At 44.5% G+C, this 17,272-nt stretch overlaps 1 protein-coding gene across 4 annotated transcripts in view; it reads left to right on the top strand.

The window, feature by feature from the left end:
• The window catches only part of Cfap70 (cilia and flagella associated protein 70), a 55,209-nt gene that overhangs the window by 12,433 nt on the left and 25,504 nt on the right, over positions 1-17,272 (top strand). For all 4 annotated transcript variants that reach the window (XM_040735938.1, XM_040735937.1, XM_040735936.1 and 1 more), the window contains exons 6-13: positions 571-750; positions 1,818-2,000; positions 5,528-5,622; positions 7,740-7,839; positions 10,802-10,936; positions 14,051-14,221; positions 14,359-14,439; positions 17,048-17,139. In XM_040735938.1, the coding sequence (XP_040591872.1) occupies positions 571-750; positions 1,818-2,000; positions 5,528-5,622; positions 7,740-7,839; positions 10,802-10,936; positions 14,051-14,221; positions 14,359-14,439; positions 17,048-17,139 (1,037 nt within the window). The remainder of the gene's footprint in view (positions 1-570; positions 751-1,817; positions 2,001-5,527; positions 5,623-7,739; positions 7,840-10,801; positions 10,937-14,050; positions 14,222-14,358; positions 14,440-17,047; positions 17,140-17,272) is intronic.

Genomic DNA, 17,272 nt, shown 5'->3' with positions numbered 1-17,272 from the left:
GGCTGGTCTATAGAGCAAGTTCCAGGCCAGGAAGGGCTACATAGTGAGCCCCTGTATAATAATAGCAATAATGATGATGATGATGTTGGAATTTCCAGAATCCATGTAAAGCCAAACATGGTCCTGTAATCCCACTGAAAGTGAAGACCACTATCCAAGGTTGTCCTTTAGCCTCCAAATGCTCACAATGGCACAAATGTGCCCGAACACATACACACATGTCATACATGCACACACCCCACATAATCATAGAATGCAGGCCAGCAAAATAAAGTTCTCAATCCCATTTCATGAGTGCCAACTAGTTACGTTCAGGTCCTCTCCCATGGGTGTTTGTGTGTGTGTTCGGTATACCTGACTGTCAGAGAATGAAAAGGACTCTAGTTCAGCACAAGACTCCAGCTCTTCTCTTGATTCTTTCTTTGACTCCTGGTACTTGAGAAAAGGTAAAGTTTAAATCCTCTGGAAATAGTTGAGTTTAACCTCATCTTGAACAGTGGCAGCAATGTCAGTGAAGACCATGAGAACCTATGGCGATTTTCTAAAGTGCTATGTGATTTTATTTTATAGCAGTGCAGTCTTGACGTGAAGGTGTTTGTGGCAGAGCCCTTACTGACCCCAGCCCAGGTCTCAGCGAGCAATCTGCTGAAGGTCACCCTAGAGGCTGCCTATTCTGTGCCCGAGTCCTTCGTGCCAGGAGGGCTTCAACAGAACTACATGGTTGGTCTGCAAGTCCCGTCAGTTGGAGAGGTAAAGCCCTACTTCCAGATACTTACATGGTGGGCTCAAGAAAGCCTACTCCCTGCCAAGACTGCATTCAGACTCACTCTACAACGGCTAGGACTTATTTTAGGCTTAAAAACTAACCTTGATTTTTGTTTCATGTGTATATTTTCATAGCATTTGCTTTACATGTATATTTTTGTAACCATATGCAGCTACACAATCTATACATGGCATGTAATTTATATTAATCACTATGTAGTTACGGTTCAAAATATGTGCAACATTTAAAAGTTGCCAGGTTTTGGTATGCTTATACATGGGTTGTTTTATGGGCTTTGTATAAGTATCGCATTATGCAATGCTTCCTCTTAATTCCAGGTGTTGTTCAGATCAGATCTCTAGATACAGGAGCACATAAGGTTCCCAAGATGCAATAAGTTAACGACCCCACCCATGCTAGTGAAACAGCTGTGCATGTAAACTTTCATAACACTCATGTGCTGGGGATTTAGGGGTCCCAGAGACACTTGGCTTCCATCTCTAACCCTGGACTAGTCCGAGGTGAATCTGGATGGTTGCTTTACTATGCAGGGACAACGCCATGACTCCTGTGACACATCCCCCATGGCTCCTGTGACACATCCCCCATGACTCCTGTGACACATCCCCCATGACTCCTGTGACACACCAGTGCATTGCTCAGCTCTGACTTCAGGTTTCTACTGTTTTTCCCTTTGGGCTGCTGAGATGGCTTGTAGAGTGAAGGTTAGTTGCTGAGCCCAGTGACTTGAGTTTGATCTGTTGAACCTACACTGGGAAAGAGAACAGCAGCTCCCAAATTGGTGCACGTGCATGCACACATATGTGGGTTAATAAATAAAACACTTTTTAAAAGAGTAATTTATGTTTTATTATGTTTTCTGTAATCCACAAAGTTATACATTAGCACAAATACAACGAAAGGCACAGACCCCTACTATGTCACCATTGGAATAATACCCAGAATGCTACTGGAAAAAGTAGTAAGCAGACTTTTTATACATCCCAGAGACCTTTGCAAGTGTCCTCACATCCAGCATTTATTGTTTTAGAAAGACTACGCTATGGTATTCAAGAATGGAAATCTGAAGCTTGGAGGGGAAAAAGAAATCGTTCCCCGGCCTAAAAAATGGCCTATTGCTAACATTCTTGCTCCAGGAGCTAATAACATTCCTGATGCATTCATTGTGGGCGGTCCCTATGAGGAAGAAGAAGGAGAACTCAACCACCCAGAGGTGAGAGAGCAGGTGTCCATGATAAACACCGTTCACTAACAGATTATAAACTCAACCACCCAGAGGTGAGAGAGCAGGTGTCCGTGATAAACACCGTTCACTAACAGATTATAAACTCTTTGTGAATCTGAAATTTACACGCACACACACACACACACCTGGCATTTGTCAAAACAGGTTTCATGTGCAAATCAATATCTTATCTAATTCTGCAAACAATAATTTACATCCAATTTACTCTTTCTTTTACATTTATTTATTTTTGAGAAGGTAAGTATGTTATCCACTTGTTACTGTAATGAAATCCCCAGGATAATCAACTTACAAGGAGAAAAGGTCTGTTTTAATTTGTATTTGGAGGTTCAGCTCTGTGATGGGTTGGGTCATCTGTTCTATACCTAAGGAGCCCCCCATTAGGCTTCATTTCCTAAAGGCTCCAAGCCGACCAATAGTCCCACTCTTGGAGCCTCTAACACAGAGGTCTTTGGGAGATATTCAGCTTCCAAACTATAGCAATAATAATGCAATTCAAAAAAATTTTTTTTGGTTTTTCGAGACAGGGTTTCTCTGTATTGCTTTGGAGGCTGTCCTGGAAGTGGATCTGTAGACCAGGCTGGCCTCGAACTCACAGAGATCCACCTGCCTCGGCCTCCCGAGTACTGGGATTAAAGGCGTGCGCCACCACTGCCCAGAGTTTTTATTGTTTTCTTTTAAGCACTTGTTTTTGTTTGGTAAGCCTGTCCTTCTGAAATGTGATTCCCTGTTTTACCAGGTCCTGTCTCCCATCACTGTACTTAATTTCTTTTGTACAGAAAGGCACCTGGACCCCCAGAAACAGCTGACCAGACAAAGGTTAACTCTTGAATCCCAGGCATCAGCCTGGGAATCCAGCATGGGACTGATCAAGACTCCCTGAATCTGGGTGTGAGTGAGGAGGCCTAGGTAATCTATTGAGCCTTGGGCAGCAGATCAGTACCCATCCCAAGTATACACACAGACTTTGGACTCCCATAGAACAATGTGAGGTGCACTCTCACCCTGAACTCTTGGGGAAGGGTCTATGCCCTGCCCTATATGAAATGACAGACTATGGACACCCCCATGGAGGGCCTCACCCTCCCTGGGGGAATGAGGGGATAACGGGGGGGGGTGGGGGGAAGGCACGGGAGGAGGGGAGGGAAAGGGAGAGGGACCTGGAACTGACTTGTGAAGCAACCTTGTTTCTTATCTAAATTTAAACTGGAAAATAAAAAAAAAAAGAAAGAAAGGCACCTGGGGAAAACTGACAAAGTGACTACTAAGAAAACAGGATGGAGGGAGCTCTTGAACCCCAGACTGATGTCTGAGAGGCCAACAGGGGACTGATCCAGACTCCATGAATGTAGTCTCAGTGAGGAGGCCACAGAAATCACTGGGGCCTTGGCTAATAGATCAGTGTTTACCATGGTGTATGAATGATCTTTGGGAGCCCATTCCACATGGAGGGATGCTCTCTCAGCCTGGACACATGGGGAAGGGCCTAGGTCCTTCCTTGGATGAAATGACAGAATTTGGAGATCCCCTAAGGAGGGTCTCACCCTCCCTGGGGAATGATGTGGGGATTGGGTGGGGGGTTGGGAGGAAGGGTGGAGGGACAAGGGAGGAGGGGTGGGAGAGGGAGCTGGGATTGACATGTGAAGCATTCATGTTTCTAATTTAAATAAAAACATATATTGAGAAAAAAAGAAAACAGGATGGAAAAGAATTTGCAAGGAGACACATACATGGGAGAAAGACTTTTACTTCTTAATTTTAAATTTTGAATTTAAAATCCTGTCTTGAAAAACTAAAAAAGCTGGAGAGGCAGTTGTTAAGATATATAACATAAGATCTAAATATATAAAATAAGATATACATTTAAGGGAATTATAAATATTCACTAAACCAGAAGACCCCGATTCAATTCCCAGCACTCACATGTCGGATCACAGCCATCTGTAACTCCAGTCCCAGATCTGATGCCTCTCCTGGCTTCCCTGGCCACCAGGCACACACTTGGTGCACAGCTATATCTGTAGGCAAAACACCCAAACACATTCAAAAAATGTTCTCCTGTAGGTAATCTAGGCTTTGGGGAGGTGTTCAATTGTATGATTTTCAGAACTAGAACATATCAAGTCACTCCTGGTGGTGGTGACACACACCTTTAATCCCAGCACTCAGGAGCAAGGCAGGAGGCTCTCGAGTTTGAGGCAGCATTGCCTACAGATCAAGTTCCTTGGCAGCAAAGACTACACACAGAGATGCCGTCTCTCAAAAAACAAACCAGCAAGCAAACAAAAAGCCACTCCTATTTTTCTGTTATTCACTGGGATTGTTTTGTTGCAGGATGGGTATAGATTGTGCTTACATCAGGAGCAGGGAAACATGTCAGTTTGCCTCATATCTATAGACATTTGTGTGCACATATTGATACTGTCCCATCATTTTTACAGGCTGTTAGACTATTTGCTTTGTTTTACTTCATAGTTACCAGATTTTCTTTTCACATCACTACATTAAAAAATGTTCACTTGTTTTCCTTTTATGTGGTTGCTATATGATTGCACATTAGGTGGACATACTTTAATTTACTTATTCATTCCCTTTCGAGTGGTAATCAAGATTTTTAGTTTAAATTCTGTTCTTTTTTTGCAACATATACTTATCAAGGGCTTGGAAAATGATAAGAAAGTGATTGCAAATGATTCTTATACTAGTCGACAAACATCATTAAAAACATTCAGAAAAATAATTAGTGAAATGAGGATGTTGAACTCTTTTCATAGGCTGCAAATATCTAAGCTAGCAATAAGGCTGGCAACATTTAGAAAGGCAGAAGATTTTTAGGGCCAGCCCAGACTGCATAGCGAGTTCCAGGCCAGTCAGGAGGTCAGCCTGGTCTATATAGTGAGACCCTACCTCAAAAACCAAACCAAACTAAAACTTGTAAAGCTTTTTGTGAGCCTGAGTCTCAACATTTGCCTAGTTGGCCTTCAACTATCTTCCCGTCCCATGCTTCTCAGAACTTGGATTACAGAAATGTGTCACTACATACAGCCCCTGGAAATCTTTTTAAAACAATGACCATGGTGTGTTAGTTTCATTTCCTGATGCTGTGGGAAAATATTCTGAGGTAAGCAGCTCAGGAGAAGAAGGGAGTGCTCAGCTAACAGAAGCAAGTTATGCCTGTCATTTCAGGGAAGAGCTGGTCACGTCACAGCAGCCGTTGTCAGAGCAGAGAGCACTGGACTGGTGCACACAGCCTTGTGCCCAGCTCCCTTCAGGACTCTAGTAACGATGTCGCTCTCTCCTCCGTGACTTTAATGTGTATCCTGAACTGAGAATCACTGACTGAGGTTTTGTGCATACAGCACTTAGTAATGGGTTGATGTAAGATAGCATTGTCTCAGTAGATTATCTCATACTCCAAGCAGTTACAGTAGGTGTAGTATTCAAGAACACCCACAGACCATCGGAATGAACAGGAAACTCTGATTGTTTCTCAGGACAGGGAATTTAGGAACCAAGCAGAATGCATCAAAAAAAGAATCGTCTGGGACTTGGAGAGCCGCTGCTACCTTGACCCTTCTGCAGTTGCAAGGTGGGAGCAGAAAGGTGTGCCTAGCCAGGTCTGCAGGGGAGGGAGCCACATGCCTAACCAGGTCTGCAGGGGAGGGAGCCACGTGCCTAACCAGGTCTGCAGGGGAGGGAGAGAGGGAGTCGCCATTCTATCCCACCCCACTCCCAGGCAGGGTTTCCCTGTGTATCCCTGGCTATCCTGAACTCACTCTGTAGACCAGGCTGGCGTCGAACTCACAGAGATCCACCTGCCTCTGCCTCCCCAGTGCCATCACTGCCAGGCCATTTGTGGTTTATTTAGATACAGCACGATCTGGTAAAAACTATTCTTGTGATGATTAACTCAATCCCACGTACACAACAAAGCATGTGTAAATCTCCTTGAGGAACAAAATAAGCTGCATACAGATCACACGTGACTACACTGAAACTCTGCAAAGTACACATGACACCTTCCGTAAGGGTAGGTTCTGTAGATGGACTGAGAAACACAAGTTTGTGAGGAGGGTCTGGAGGAAGGCTCAGCGCTGGCTATAAAAATGTCTCTCCAGCCTTCCAGCGGAAAACAGGTTTCGTGTTTCTTGTCTTGGAACAATTGTGTGTGCTTGACATTCCAGATTCCCCTCGGGCATGTCTGTGAACACAGACCTCTGTGCTCCCTATAAGAGAGCTGGCTCAGCAGATGAGAGCATTTGTTGCTCTTGTAGAGGACCTGGGTTTGATTCCTGGCATTCACATGGCAGCTCATAGCCTTCTGTAATTCCATTCCCAGGGATTCCAATGTCATCCTCTGACCTCTGTGAGCTCCAGGGATGTATGTGGTGCACATATAAATCTTTTTAAAAAATTTGCTGGAGCCGTGGCTTGACCTTTCCCTTGCTGGCAGGAAGTGGGAGAAGGGAGTGTGTGGATTTAGAAGGGTACATGCTGGTGGTGTTGGGGTACCCCGAATTGAGGAGTGGTCCCCAAGATGGTGGTAGGTGTTCTTAGGAGTTTTGCCCCTCAGAGCCACCCAGGAATCTAATAACTTCTATTTATGTCTCATGGGTCATCTCTAGATTAAATTGATGCTAGCGAATACATTGTTTGAGCTGAGCACATTGTCCCCCAGCCTGAATCAGTGTATCATTCTGGAAAGACAGGCTTGACACTGTGCACATAGCTGTCTTTGCCATAGACAAACAGGTGACAAACAGGATTACCAGTGTGTCTGCAATCCCAGGCCTCAGCTCTGGCTTTTAAAAACCAAAAGGTTTTTTTTTGTTGTTGTTGTTTTTTTTTTCAGAATAGCTTTCCATTTATAGAAACACTGGGCAGAGTTTGTGACTCGGAGTACTTTGTTTCTCTGTGGTCTTCATTCAGCGCTTCTTGTCTGCACTGTAACACACAGTGGTCCACGGTCGGGGTAATTTGACAGACATGATTGGGTGACTCTCTCCTCAGCAGCCAGGCCTTCCATTCATCTGTATCAGATGTCGTGAAGTCCCACTTCGTCACACATCCCATGTGAGGGGTCAGAGGAGGACTTCTGGGGTCTATTTTCTTCCACCGTGAGCATCCCACTGAGCCTCTGGCCCCCCTTTAACTACAGTTCCAGAGGATACAGTGCCATCAGCAGGCACTGTACTGACATACACATAACCCACAGAGACACACATATACATAATTAAAATAATAAAAATAAATCTTTATTTTTTTAAAACAGCAAACTAGCCTGGCATGCACATCTGTTATCTTAGTGTTCAGGAGCTTCAAACAGAAGGGTTCTGAGTTTGACCACACTGGACTATAGTAGTGAGACTCTGTCCCAAAACACACAGGAAATCACCTGCCTAATAAGACAGACATTCTTTTCTCTCTCTGTCTCTCTGTCTGCTCTCTCTCTCTGTCTCTGTCTCTCTGTCTCTGTCTCTGTCTCTCTCTCACACACACACCACATGTATTCCCATTACTTTCTAGATGATAGATTTTATTTTTAGGACTTTGAACTGAATCCAGGACTAGGCAAGGGCTTGCTCTACCACTGAGCCATATCCCCAGCTCATTTTATTCATTATTTCCTAAAAAAGAATATTTCCTGCTATAATGATCGGTCCATGTTTGCAATGTGGTGCTGACAGGCTGGTTTTTAATTTACAGTTTCCAGAAGCGAATTGCTGATTGCCGGCTCTGGCCTGTGGAGATCACAAGAGTGCCTTTGGTCTCTGTACCAAAAGGGAAAGCAGGCAAACTTGAGAAGGTAAACATGTGCGTCCCCAAAATAACACTGGTGCGGAGACTTTTGCCCATGGCTCCCAGCAGCTGAGAACTGAGACAAGGATCATTTGCACCCCAGCGCTGGAGAGCAGCCTTGGCAACAGAGCACCTCCATCTCAAGTTTTTAAAATCAGAAGTGACCAAGCAAATGAAATCTGCTATCCTTTGTCTCTCTGATTTTATGTGGCTGTTTTTCCTAATGCAATCAATGTGTGGTTCGTTGCCTTGGCCTTTCTTGGTGTATGCATTGAAAGCCTCATGCCCCAGGAAAACCTGGATGACTGACCACTGAAGTTCCCTGCTGCTCACAAATACTTGTTCACGCCTTATTTTCAGATATCTATTTCCCCTTGACCCTTTCTTATAGTCTTATCATGGGTACCAGAAGAAATCGTCATTTTTATCTAAGTCAAAATGAATAATACAATTCAATCTAGTGCATTTAGACTTACCTACAAAATGTCTTAGACTGCTTGTTAATGTGATAGGATTCATAGACAAACCACGATTCTGGGAAGAGTTTGGTGAGCATGTCCTCTGCCACTTTTCCTGTGTGTCTGGTCTTTACTCCTTATGTATAAGGCCCGTGAGGGTAGGGGTCACACTGCTTCACATGTCCTCTTCCACTTTTCCTGTGTGTCTGGTCTTTACTCCTTATGTATAAGGCCCGTGAGGGTAGGGGTCACACTGCTTCACAGCCTGCGCTGAGCTCAGCATGGCACATAGTTCACAGCAGGCACCCAGCAAGTGGCTAAGTTATCTGATTTGGTTTTGTATAAGAATGTTATTACCACACCGGTGTTAATTGTCTCACTGTTCACAATAGCAGTTAGGAGACCAGCCAGGCACTGAACCACTGAGGAATGGCTTTAAAAATGTGTTTAAATACATAATGGAATTTTTTCAGCCATAAAGAATAAAGTAATGTCAGCTGGCAGGTGGTGGCACACGCCTTTAATCCCAGCACCCAGGAGGCAGAGGCAGGTGGATCTCTATGAGTTTGAGGCCAGCCTGGTCTACAGAGCGAGTGCCAGGACAGCCTCCAAAACAATACAGAGAAACCCTGTCTCAAAACAAACAAACAAAAAAAGGAATAAAGTAATATCATTTGCAGGAAAATAGATACAATCATATTATAGCAATTAAGTCTGTCTCAGAGAGGCAAATACATACTTCCTGTCATTTCGAGTCCCTGAATTTCATACAGATACCTTCAGTTACACCTGCACATATGACATGAAAGGGGAGCAAAAGGAACTAAGAGGAGGGGAGGGGTGTGTGGAGGAGTGTGCTCAGTGCACATTCATACCTGACTAAACATGTACAATGAATGTGTACAGTGAAAAATGTTTCATTTTGAGACAGGATCATCTCCATATAACTCTGCCTGTCCAGGAACTCACTCTGTAGACCAGGCTGGCATTGAACTCACAGAGATCAGATTCCTCAGCCTCCTGAGTGCATGGATTAAAGGCATATGCCATCATGCCCAACTCTGAGAATCATTTAAAATGCTGCTTATGTGTGATATGCATGCGTATGTGAGTGTTTGTATGAGTGTGGGTACATATGTAAATGTGAGCACATGTAAACATGTGTACACTGGTATGTGGAGGCCAGAGGCTGACACTAGTGTTGTTTTCCTGATCGAGTTCTCCCTTACATGCTGCAGCCAATTTCACACCTTGAACCTGGAGCTCCCCACTTGTCTAGGCTAGTCTAGTCTAGTCTAGTCTAGTCTAGGCTAGGCTAGCTGGCTGGCCCGCTCTGGCATCTCCTGTCTCCACCCGCCCGCCCAGTGCTGGATTCAGGGTGGCTGCTGCCTGTGTTCTGCACTTATGGATGGGCTGGGATGCACATTTGTCCTCACGCTTGTGGGGCAAGCAGTGTACCAACTGAGCCATCTCCAGAAAAGGTTTTATGTAAGGAAACCCTACTCTGTCTAAAACAAAACAGTTACAGCCCCATGTGACCATTTCCCTCTTTTATTGTGATATATATTGGTTAGCACCCCTTAGATTTCAAAGCCACAAAATGTTATAATGGATACAAAGGACTTTTTAATCTAGCATCTAACTATTACTATAGTAGGCAAAATTGAAGATACTACCTTTAAGCTTGGAATTAAATGTTTTCTTTCTAAAATTTGACTTTCTTTTTCCCTTAGCATATTTTATGGGAAGCTATCATTAAAAATGGCATTAGACTATGTTTGTTAGCAGGCTCTTTATCTTTGGGGTGAGAGTTTGGATTGAATCAGGTATTGCAGACACATGGTTTGTCTGTGGCTGCTGTTGCTGACTAATGAGAGCAGTCTTTGGAACCTGTGTATATGCAGAGATCCTTTCCAGCACAGCATGCCTCATGGCCACAGCTGAGGCGGTAAGCTAGCCAGCTCATACTGGTCAGAAGTGGTACTAACACCCTGGAGAGTTCCAGCAGGAACATCTGATGCCCTTGAATTCTGTTACTGTCTTCTTCTTCTTCTTTTACACCATTTGACTTTTCTCCTAAGAAGCAACTTGCTGCTTTTTGGTTGGATATTTGTAATATCAATTCAGTTGACTGTATGTTTTTGGGTTTTGTTTTGGTTTGGTTTTGGTTTTTCGAGACAGGGTTTCTCTGTTTTGTTTTGGAGGCTGTCCTCGAACTCTTTGAAGACCAGGCTGGTCTGGAACTCACAGAGATCCGCCTGCTTCCACCTCCCGAGTGCTGGGATTAAAGGCGTGCTCCACCACCGCCCGGCCAGTTGACTGTATGTAGATTCCACTACTGACTTTACATTATTCACACTGCTAACACACATTATCTTAGTGGTTGTTAAAGGTCCCAAAGCGTCTGTGTGACTGAGCCAGGAAGTACAGCTGGTTACTAGGCAGAGCTTGTTCCTCGGCCCACCCTGCCCCGCTGCTCCGCAGCTCTAATGCCTCTCCTCATCCCCTCAGGCCGACGATGAAAATCAGCTTTCGTCTCATGGCGTGGCATACGTCAACATGGTCCCACTCTTGTACCCAGGGGTGAAGAGGATACGTGGGGCTTTTCACGTGTACCCCTACATAGACAGTGCAGTCTTTGAAAAGGTAAGAGGACATGGCACGAAGGGCAGCGTCCCAGCCTCCACACACACACACACACACACACACACACACACACACACACACACACACACACACACGCACGCACGCACACGTGTTTGCTTATGTCTTTGCAGTCGACACCTAGAAGCAGCCAGTGTGTGGCTTCCACCGTGTCCTGTAAGGAGGGTTCCTCTGTTTATCTTTGGGGATAAACAGCCATGTTAATAAGTCATTTTGGTGCTGTGTCAATTTAGTTTACTCCCATTGGGTCTAAGATCTTCAGGCACTGGTTGTTAACTGCATTTGTAATATATAGACATAGTTTCTTGTCTGTAACTCAGGCTGTTCTTGAACTTGAAACCTTCCTGCCTCTACCTTCCAAGTGATACGATTATAGGACACCCAATGAAACATTTGATTTTTTTTTGCAGTTTTATATTCCCCAAAATTTTCATGAGTATGGACTTTGTCTTTTGAGACAGAGTCTCACTGTGTAGCCCTGGCTAGCCTGGAACTCACTTGGTAGACCAGGCTTGCCTGGAACTTGCTTTGTAGACCAGGTTGACCTCAAACTCACAAGAGATCCGCCTGCCACTGTCTCCCGAGTGCTGGGATTAAAGGCATCCGTCACCATGACAGGCCTGAACGTGCACTTTTTATTAGAGGGTAGAGGCGTTGCAGGCAGGCCTGACAACCTGAGTTTGATCCCAGATCCCACAAGGTGTCAGGAAGTCACCTTCTCCTAAGAGTTGTTTGCTGACCTCCATAGCACACACATGCGCATGTGCATATACACAGATAACATTAATAAAATTTAAATTATTTGTCTGTCTTTTAATTATATTTTTATTAAAATGATCTTTAAATTTAAATGCATTTTGTCATAGTCTTCCCCTCTCCCCAAGTCCTTCCAGATCTTCTCCCTGTCCATACTCACCCAACTTTTAAGTTTTTTTTTCTCAAAAAAACAACAACCTCCCCAAACCAATAATACAACACCAAAACAGGAAAACAAAACTGTAACCAAATAAAAGCACAAAAAAAGAAACTGTGAGTCCATTATGTGTTGACCAACTACTGAACACGAGGAGTGGTTGATACACCCAGTGTCCCACCAATGGAGAAAACTGATTTTCGTGCTCCTGGTAGGTATGAATGACAGTTCAGTTTTATTTATTTATTTCAGTGCATTTACTCTTATAGCTAGGTTTTCATTCATTCATTTTATAAAATATAATAAGATAAAAACTATCACATCGAAGTTGAACAAGACAAACCAACAGAAGGAAAAGAGCCCAAGAGCAGGCACAGGAATCAGAGACCGCACTCCTTCACACGTCCAAGAGTGCCATAGAAACCCTGAAGGAGAAGCTGTAACATATGTGCAGAGCACTGGCGCGGACCGTCTGTGAGTTCGTGTGAACTCTGCTCAGTTGACCCCGAGGGAGGGCCTTGTTTTCTTTTTGGCTTTTGCACTCTTTCTGCCTCCTCTTCTGCTGGGTTGCCTGAGCTCGGAGGGGAAAGACTTCAAGGTCTCTTACTCTCTGTGTGATGTCTGGCTATGGGTTCCTGTATTTGTTACCCCTTGCTGAAGGAGGAAACTTCTCTGATGATGACTGAGCAAGACATTGATCTACTAGTATATCAGAATATCATTAGGAGTCATTTTACTACTTTTTTTGTTTCTCTGTTTTTAGACTAGTATTATTTGGTCTTACCCTAGGTCTTGGGCTATCTAGTCTCTGAATCTTGGTCACCCAAGCAATGTCAGCTATGAGTTTCATCTCAGGGACTGGATCGTGCCCAGCATATCTTGGAGGCAAGACAGCATTGTAGGTTTGTGGCTGGCAATAAAATTTAAAACTTTTGCCGGGCGTTGGTGGCGCACGCCTTTAATCCCAGCACTCGGGAGGCAGAGGCAGGCGGATCTCTGTGAGTTCGAGGCAAGCCTGGTCTACAAGAGCTAGTTCCAGGACAGCCTCCAAAGCCACAGAGAAACCCTGTCTCGAAAAACCAAAAAAAAAAAAAAATTTAAAACTTTTTTTTGAGACAGAGTTTCTCTGTATAGCTCCAACAAATTTAGATTATTTTAGTGATAAATCCCTATAAGTTTTATTTCTATTTGGTATGCAAATGGATGATGTGTCTTCCATAACTGTATTATTGAAGAATAACTGTCTTTCAGAGATAGTTATAAATTGGAGGTCTCCATTGGGTCCCTCTCCTTGGAGATCTGGGAACCCCACAGAAGAGGGGGAGGAAAGACTATAGAAGTCAGAGGGGATGGAGGCACCAGGAGACCATGACCCAGTGAATCAACTAAGCAGGGCTCACATGGGCTCACAGAGACCGAAGCGGCGAGCACTGGCCTGCGTGGTCTGCACCAGGTCCTCTGCATATGTCCACTTGGTGTTTTGTGGAGTGGTGTATCTCTGACTCTTTTACCTGCTCTTGGGACTCTTTTCCTCCTGTTGGGTTGCCTTGTCCAGCCTCAATATTGTTTTGTCCTGTTTGGTTGTTGTCTCTTGGGGGCCTGCTCTTTTCTGAAGAGGAAATGGAGAGGGAGTGGATCTGGGGGGGGTGTAACTGGGAGGAGTGGAGGGAGGGGAAACTGTGGTAGAGATGTACTCTGTGAGAAAAAAATACTTGTCTTTACAATGATTACATAATACATTTTTATTGTTAAATTTTTCAGGGGTTACTTTCCCCTAGAAAACATGACAAAAATCAACTGTAGTTTGAATCTTACCAAGACTTTATTGTGAACTTTAAACTTGCCTTATTCTTCCAATTGTAACTGATAAGTGAATAGTAAGTAGACAAATACTGTCTCTTGTATATAAATGAACTATTTCACTTGAAGTAACTCATAATTATGTGTCAAAGATGAAAGTCTTCCTGATGACAAGAGTTATGACGTCAAAACCAAGCACAGCTGTGAGGCCTCCTCCTACCACTTTAAACAACAGGGAGGCAGCTGATTTTCTGTAGTGATTTGATGTGTTCTGTGAGGTTCTTCCGGTCTCTATTCTGGGTGCTGAAATGATCTGGAGAAAATGCCCCCTCAGGTGGCCCCGTTTCCCTATGACTCATTTTTGTTCATTTCCTTCTTTTCAGACCAAATGCTTGTTCAGCTTATTCAGGGACACTGGACACCCTCTGGCTCACAATAATAAAGCAGGAGGTCTTAACTCGCCACTGTCCAAACCTGTTTCCAAGAATTTGAAAGAAGAGAAGCAGCCATCGAAAGACAAGGAGATGGATGGACGGGCCCGGCCTGGGGATTTGGTGAGCTCTTGAGACCATAGGCAGATGCTAGCTACCATTCGTCCCCCACCTGGTGAATTGTGTTGATTTATTTTTAATATCCCTACTATGATCAAGGCCTTGAGAGAATCCACCTTTGCTGTTTCTTTTTGTTTCAGCAAGCACCTAGCATAAAATCCCAGAGCTCAGACACTCCTTTGGAAGGCGAAGCCCCTCTGAGCCACAATCTGGAAGGACAGGTAACTATGCTCAACATGTTAGAAATGGAATTCACTTCGCCAGACCTTCACCGAGCAAGACAGCCTTAGTGAGAAATGCTGGAGATGGGACAAGAGTCCCCTTGAGTATTTGCTTGTGGCTAGTCACTGATCTTGGGCAGGTTTATTCACTGAGACCTTCAAGTGAGTTGGTACCAGGTTGTGTTTAAGGTCCTTTCCAGGATTACACTTTTGTCTTTGATTAAGTCTACATTGAGCACCATGACGGATGCAAAGATGCATCACTAGCAACATCTGCCCATCTGCCCTCGACACCCTGCTTTCTGTCCAGACTGCTGCCTGTCTACCTGCACCCCAGAGCTTGGGTGACTGCTATAATAGGAGCACTAGTGGAAGTTCTCGCCAGGCCAGAGGAGATGACAGTTAGGTTGGAGTGGTCCCAAATCGTCACAGAAAAGGTGAGCCCAAACACAGTGAAAAGACAACCCTTTGCCCAGTGAAGATACAAAGGGAGGCGTTCCACGGTCAGAGAGCAGCTTCAGTCAAGACACAGAGAAAAATTATATCAACCAATTCAGGGAGGGATATGGGGGTGGAAAGAGATGTTCTAGAGCAGCAGTTCTCAACTGGTAGGTCACGACCCTCAAAGACCGTCAGAATACACGGATGTCTGCATTACAGCTGCATAACTGAAGTAACAATAAAAACAAGTGTTTTGGTTGGGGGGTCACTGCAACATGAGGAACTGTATTAAAGGGTCGCAGCGTTAGGAAGGCTGAGAGCCACTGTAGAGAGGACTACAGGCAGGGAAAGACACCTGGAGAGCCTGAAAGGCCTGCTGTGGTGCTTAGGCTTCATTCTGCAGGAGACTAGCGCTCCATCCTGCCCCTCTCTGAACTGGGCATTGGATACAGGACACAGTGAGTGCTCAGTAAGCCCTCCACATCCCTACGCCAAAGGTTTTGACTCCGAAATTATGATCGTGTTGAATTAGAAACTGTGTTGCAAACCAGACGGCTACTGCTGCTGCTGCTGCTGCTTCTTCTCCTTCGTCTTCTCTTTCGTCTTCTTCTCCTTCTCCTTCTCCTTCTCCTTCTCCTTCTCCTTCTCCTTCTTCTTCTTCTTCTTCTTCTTCTTCTTCTTCTTCTTCTTCTTCTTCTTCTTCTCCTTCTCCTTCTCCTTCTCCTTCTTCTTCTCCTTCTCCTCCTCCTCCTCCTTCTCCTTCTCCTCCTCCTCCTTCTCCTCCTCCTTCTCCTTCTTCTTCTTCTTCTCCTCTTCCTCCTCCTCCTCCTCCTCCTCCTCCTCCTCCTCCTCCTTCTTCTCCTTCCTTCCTTCCTCCTCATTTTTTCTGTTTTTTTGAGACAGGGTTTCTCTGTGTAGCCCTGACTGTCCTGGCACTCACTCTGTAGACCAGGCTGGACTCACAAAGATCACCTGCTTCTGCCTCCTGAGTGCTGAAACTTCTTATCTGGGTTTCAGACAGAAGGTGGGGAGGGACCTAGGGCCTTTCTTACAGCACATTGGCACACTGATGCCGGTTTGATTTGTGGAAGTAGTTGAAGGAAAGAAGTCAGTGGCCTGCAGAGGGCAGGGTATTGGGTTTGAGAAGTTTGTGGGGACAGGGAGATTGAAGAAAAGTCAAAGACAACTCAGGTTTCAGGTGTTGCTTTGTGGAAGTTGACATCAAGAGAAATCTCCAAAAGAAACATCAATACATCAGACAATTGTATTTAGGATGCTGGTAAAAGTAAGTCTGGGGGGCTGGAAAGATGGCTCAGTGGTTAAGAACACTAGCTGGTCTTCCAGAGGTCCCGAGTTTAATTCCCAGCAACCATATGAGGGCTCACAACCATCTGTAATGAGATCTGATGCTCTCTTCTGGCATGCAAGGATGTATGCAGGCAGAACACTGTATGCATAATAAATAAATCTTTAATAAAGTAAGTCTGGGTAGACATGTTCACGAGTTGTAGTTGGTGAATAGTAAGAAGACTGTGTGTGAAGATACAAGAATTTGAAGACGAAATTTCTACATGAGAGGACTGCTGAAGGAAGATGACAAGATTTAAAATAGCTCCAAGACAAATATGAAGGAGTTTGCCAGGCATGCTAGTCTATATCTTTTTTTTTTTTTTTTTTTTTTTTGGTTTTTACGAGACAGGGTTTCTCTGTATTGTTTTGGAGGCTGTCGGTCCAGCCCGGCCTTGAACTCACAGAGACCCACCTGCCTCTGCCTCCCGAGTGCTGGAATTAAAGGCATGCGCCACCACCACCCGGCTGATAGTCTATATCTTTAACACCAACACGGGAAAAGCAAGGGGATCTGTATGAGTTCTAGAGCCTGGTCCTCACAGATAGTGCCAGGCCAACCAGAGCTCCATAAGTTCAGAGGATCCCTGGAGTGGAAATCCCCACGATCAGACATGAAAGTACTCCTTTCCGTGAGCTGACCCATGCTGTATTCATTTCAAGCTATTATCCCATGTGAAATATTTGGATCATAGAGATCATACTTCATATGCACTTATACCCATATTTTCCTCCTGTAAGTGGTACCTGGTGTTATTAAAAATGCTTTACTGTTTTTTTTTTTTACGAGATTAGCGGATAACAAAAAATGTCTTTGCAGCAATATGTAGAAGCGGGGACATACATTGTCTTGGAGATCCAGCTGGACAAAGCCTTGGTTCCAAAGCGGATGCCAGAGGACCTGGCCAGAAGGTGTGGGACACTTACTCCATTTGGCACAGTTTAGAATTGAAGAAGAGTCACTTGGTTTGTCCCAACAATTGTGTTTCCTTGTCCTAAGCAGAGGACCTGAATTCAGTTCCCAGCACCGTATCAGGCATCTCAC

This window comes from Mesocricetus auratus, unplaced genomic scaffold (genome assembly GCF_017639785.1).
Source record: "Mesocricetus auratus isolate SY011 unplaced genomic scaffold, BCM_Maur_2.0 Super-Scaffold_100053, whole genome shotgun sequence".
Lineage (NCBI taxonomy): Eukaryota > Metazoa > Chordata > Mammalia > Rodentia > Cricetidae > Mesocricetus > Mesocricetus auratus.
Note: the sequence above shows the minus strand (reverse complement) of the source record. Positions and strands in the feature narration are given on the sequence as shown.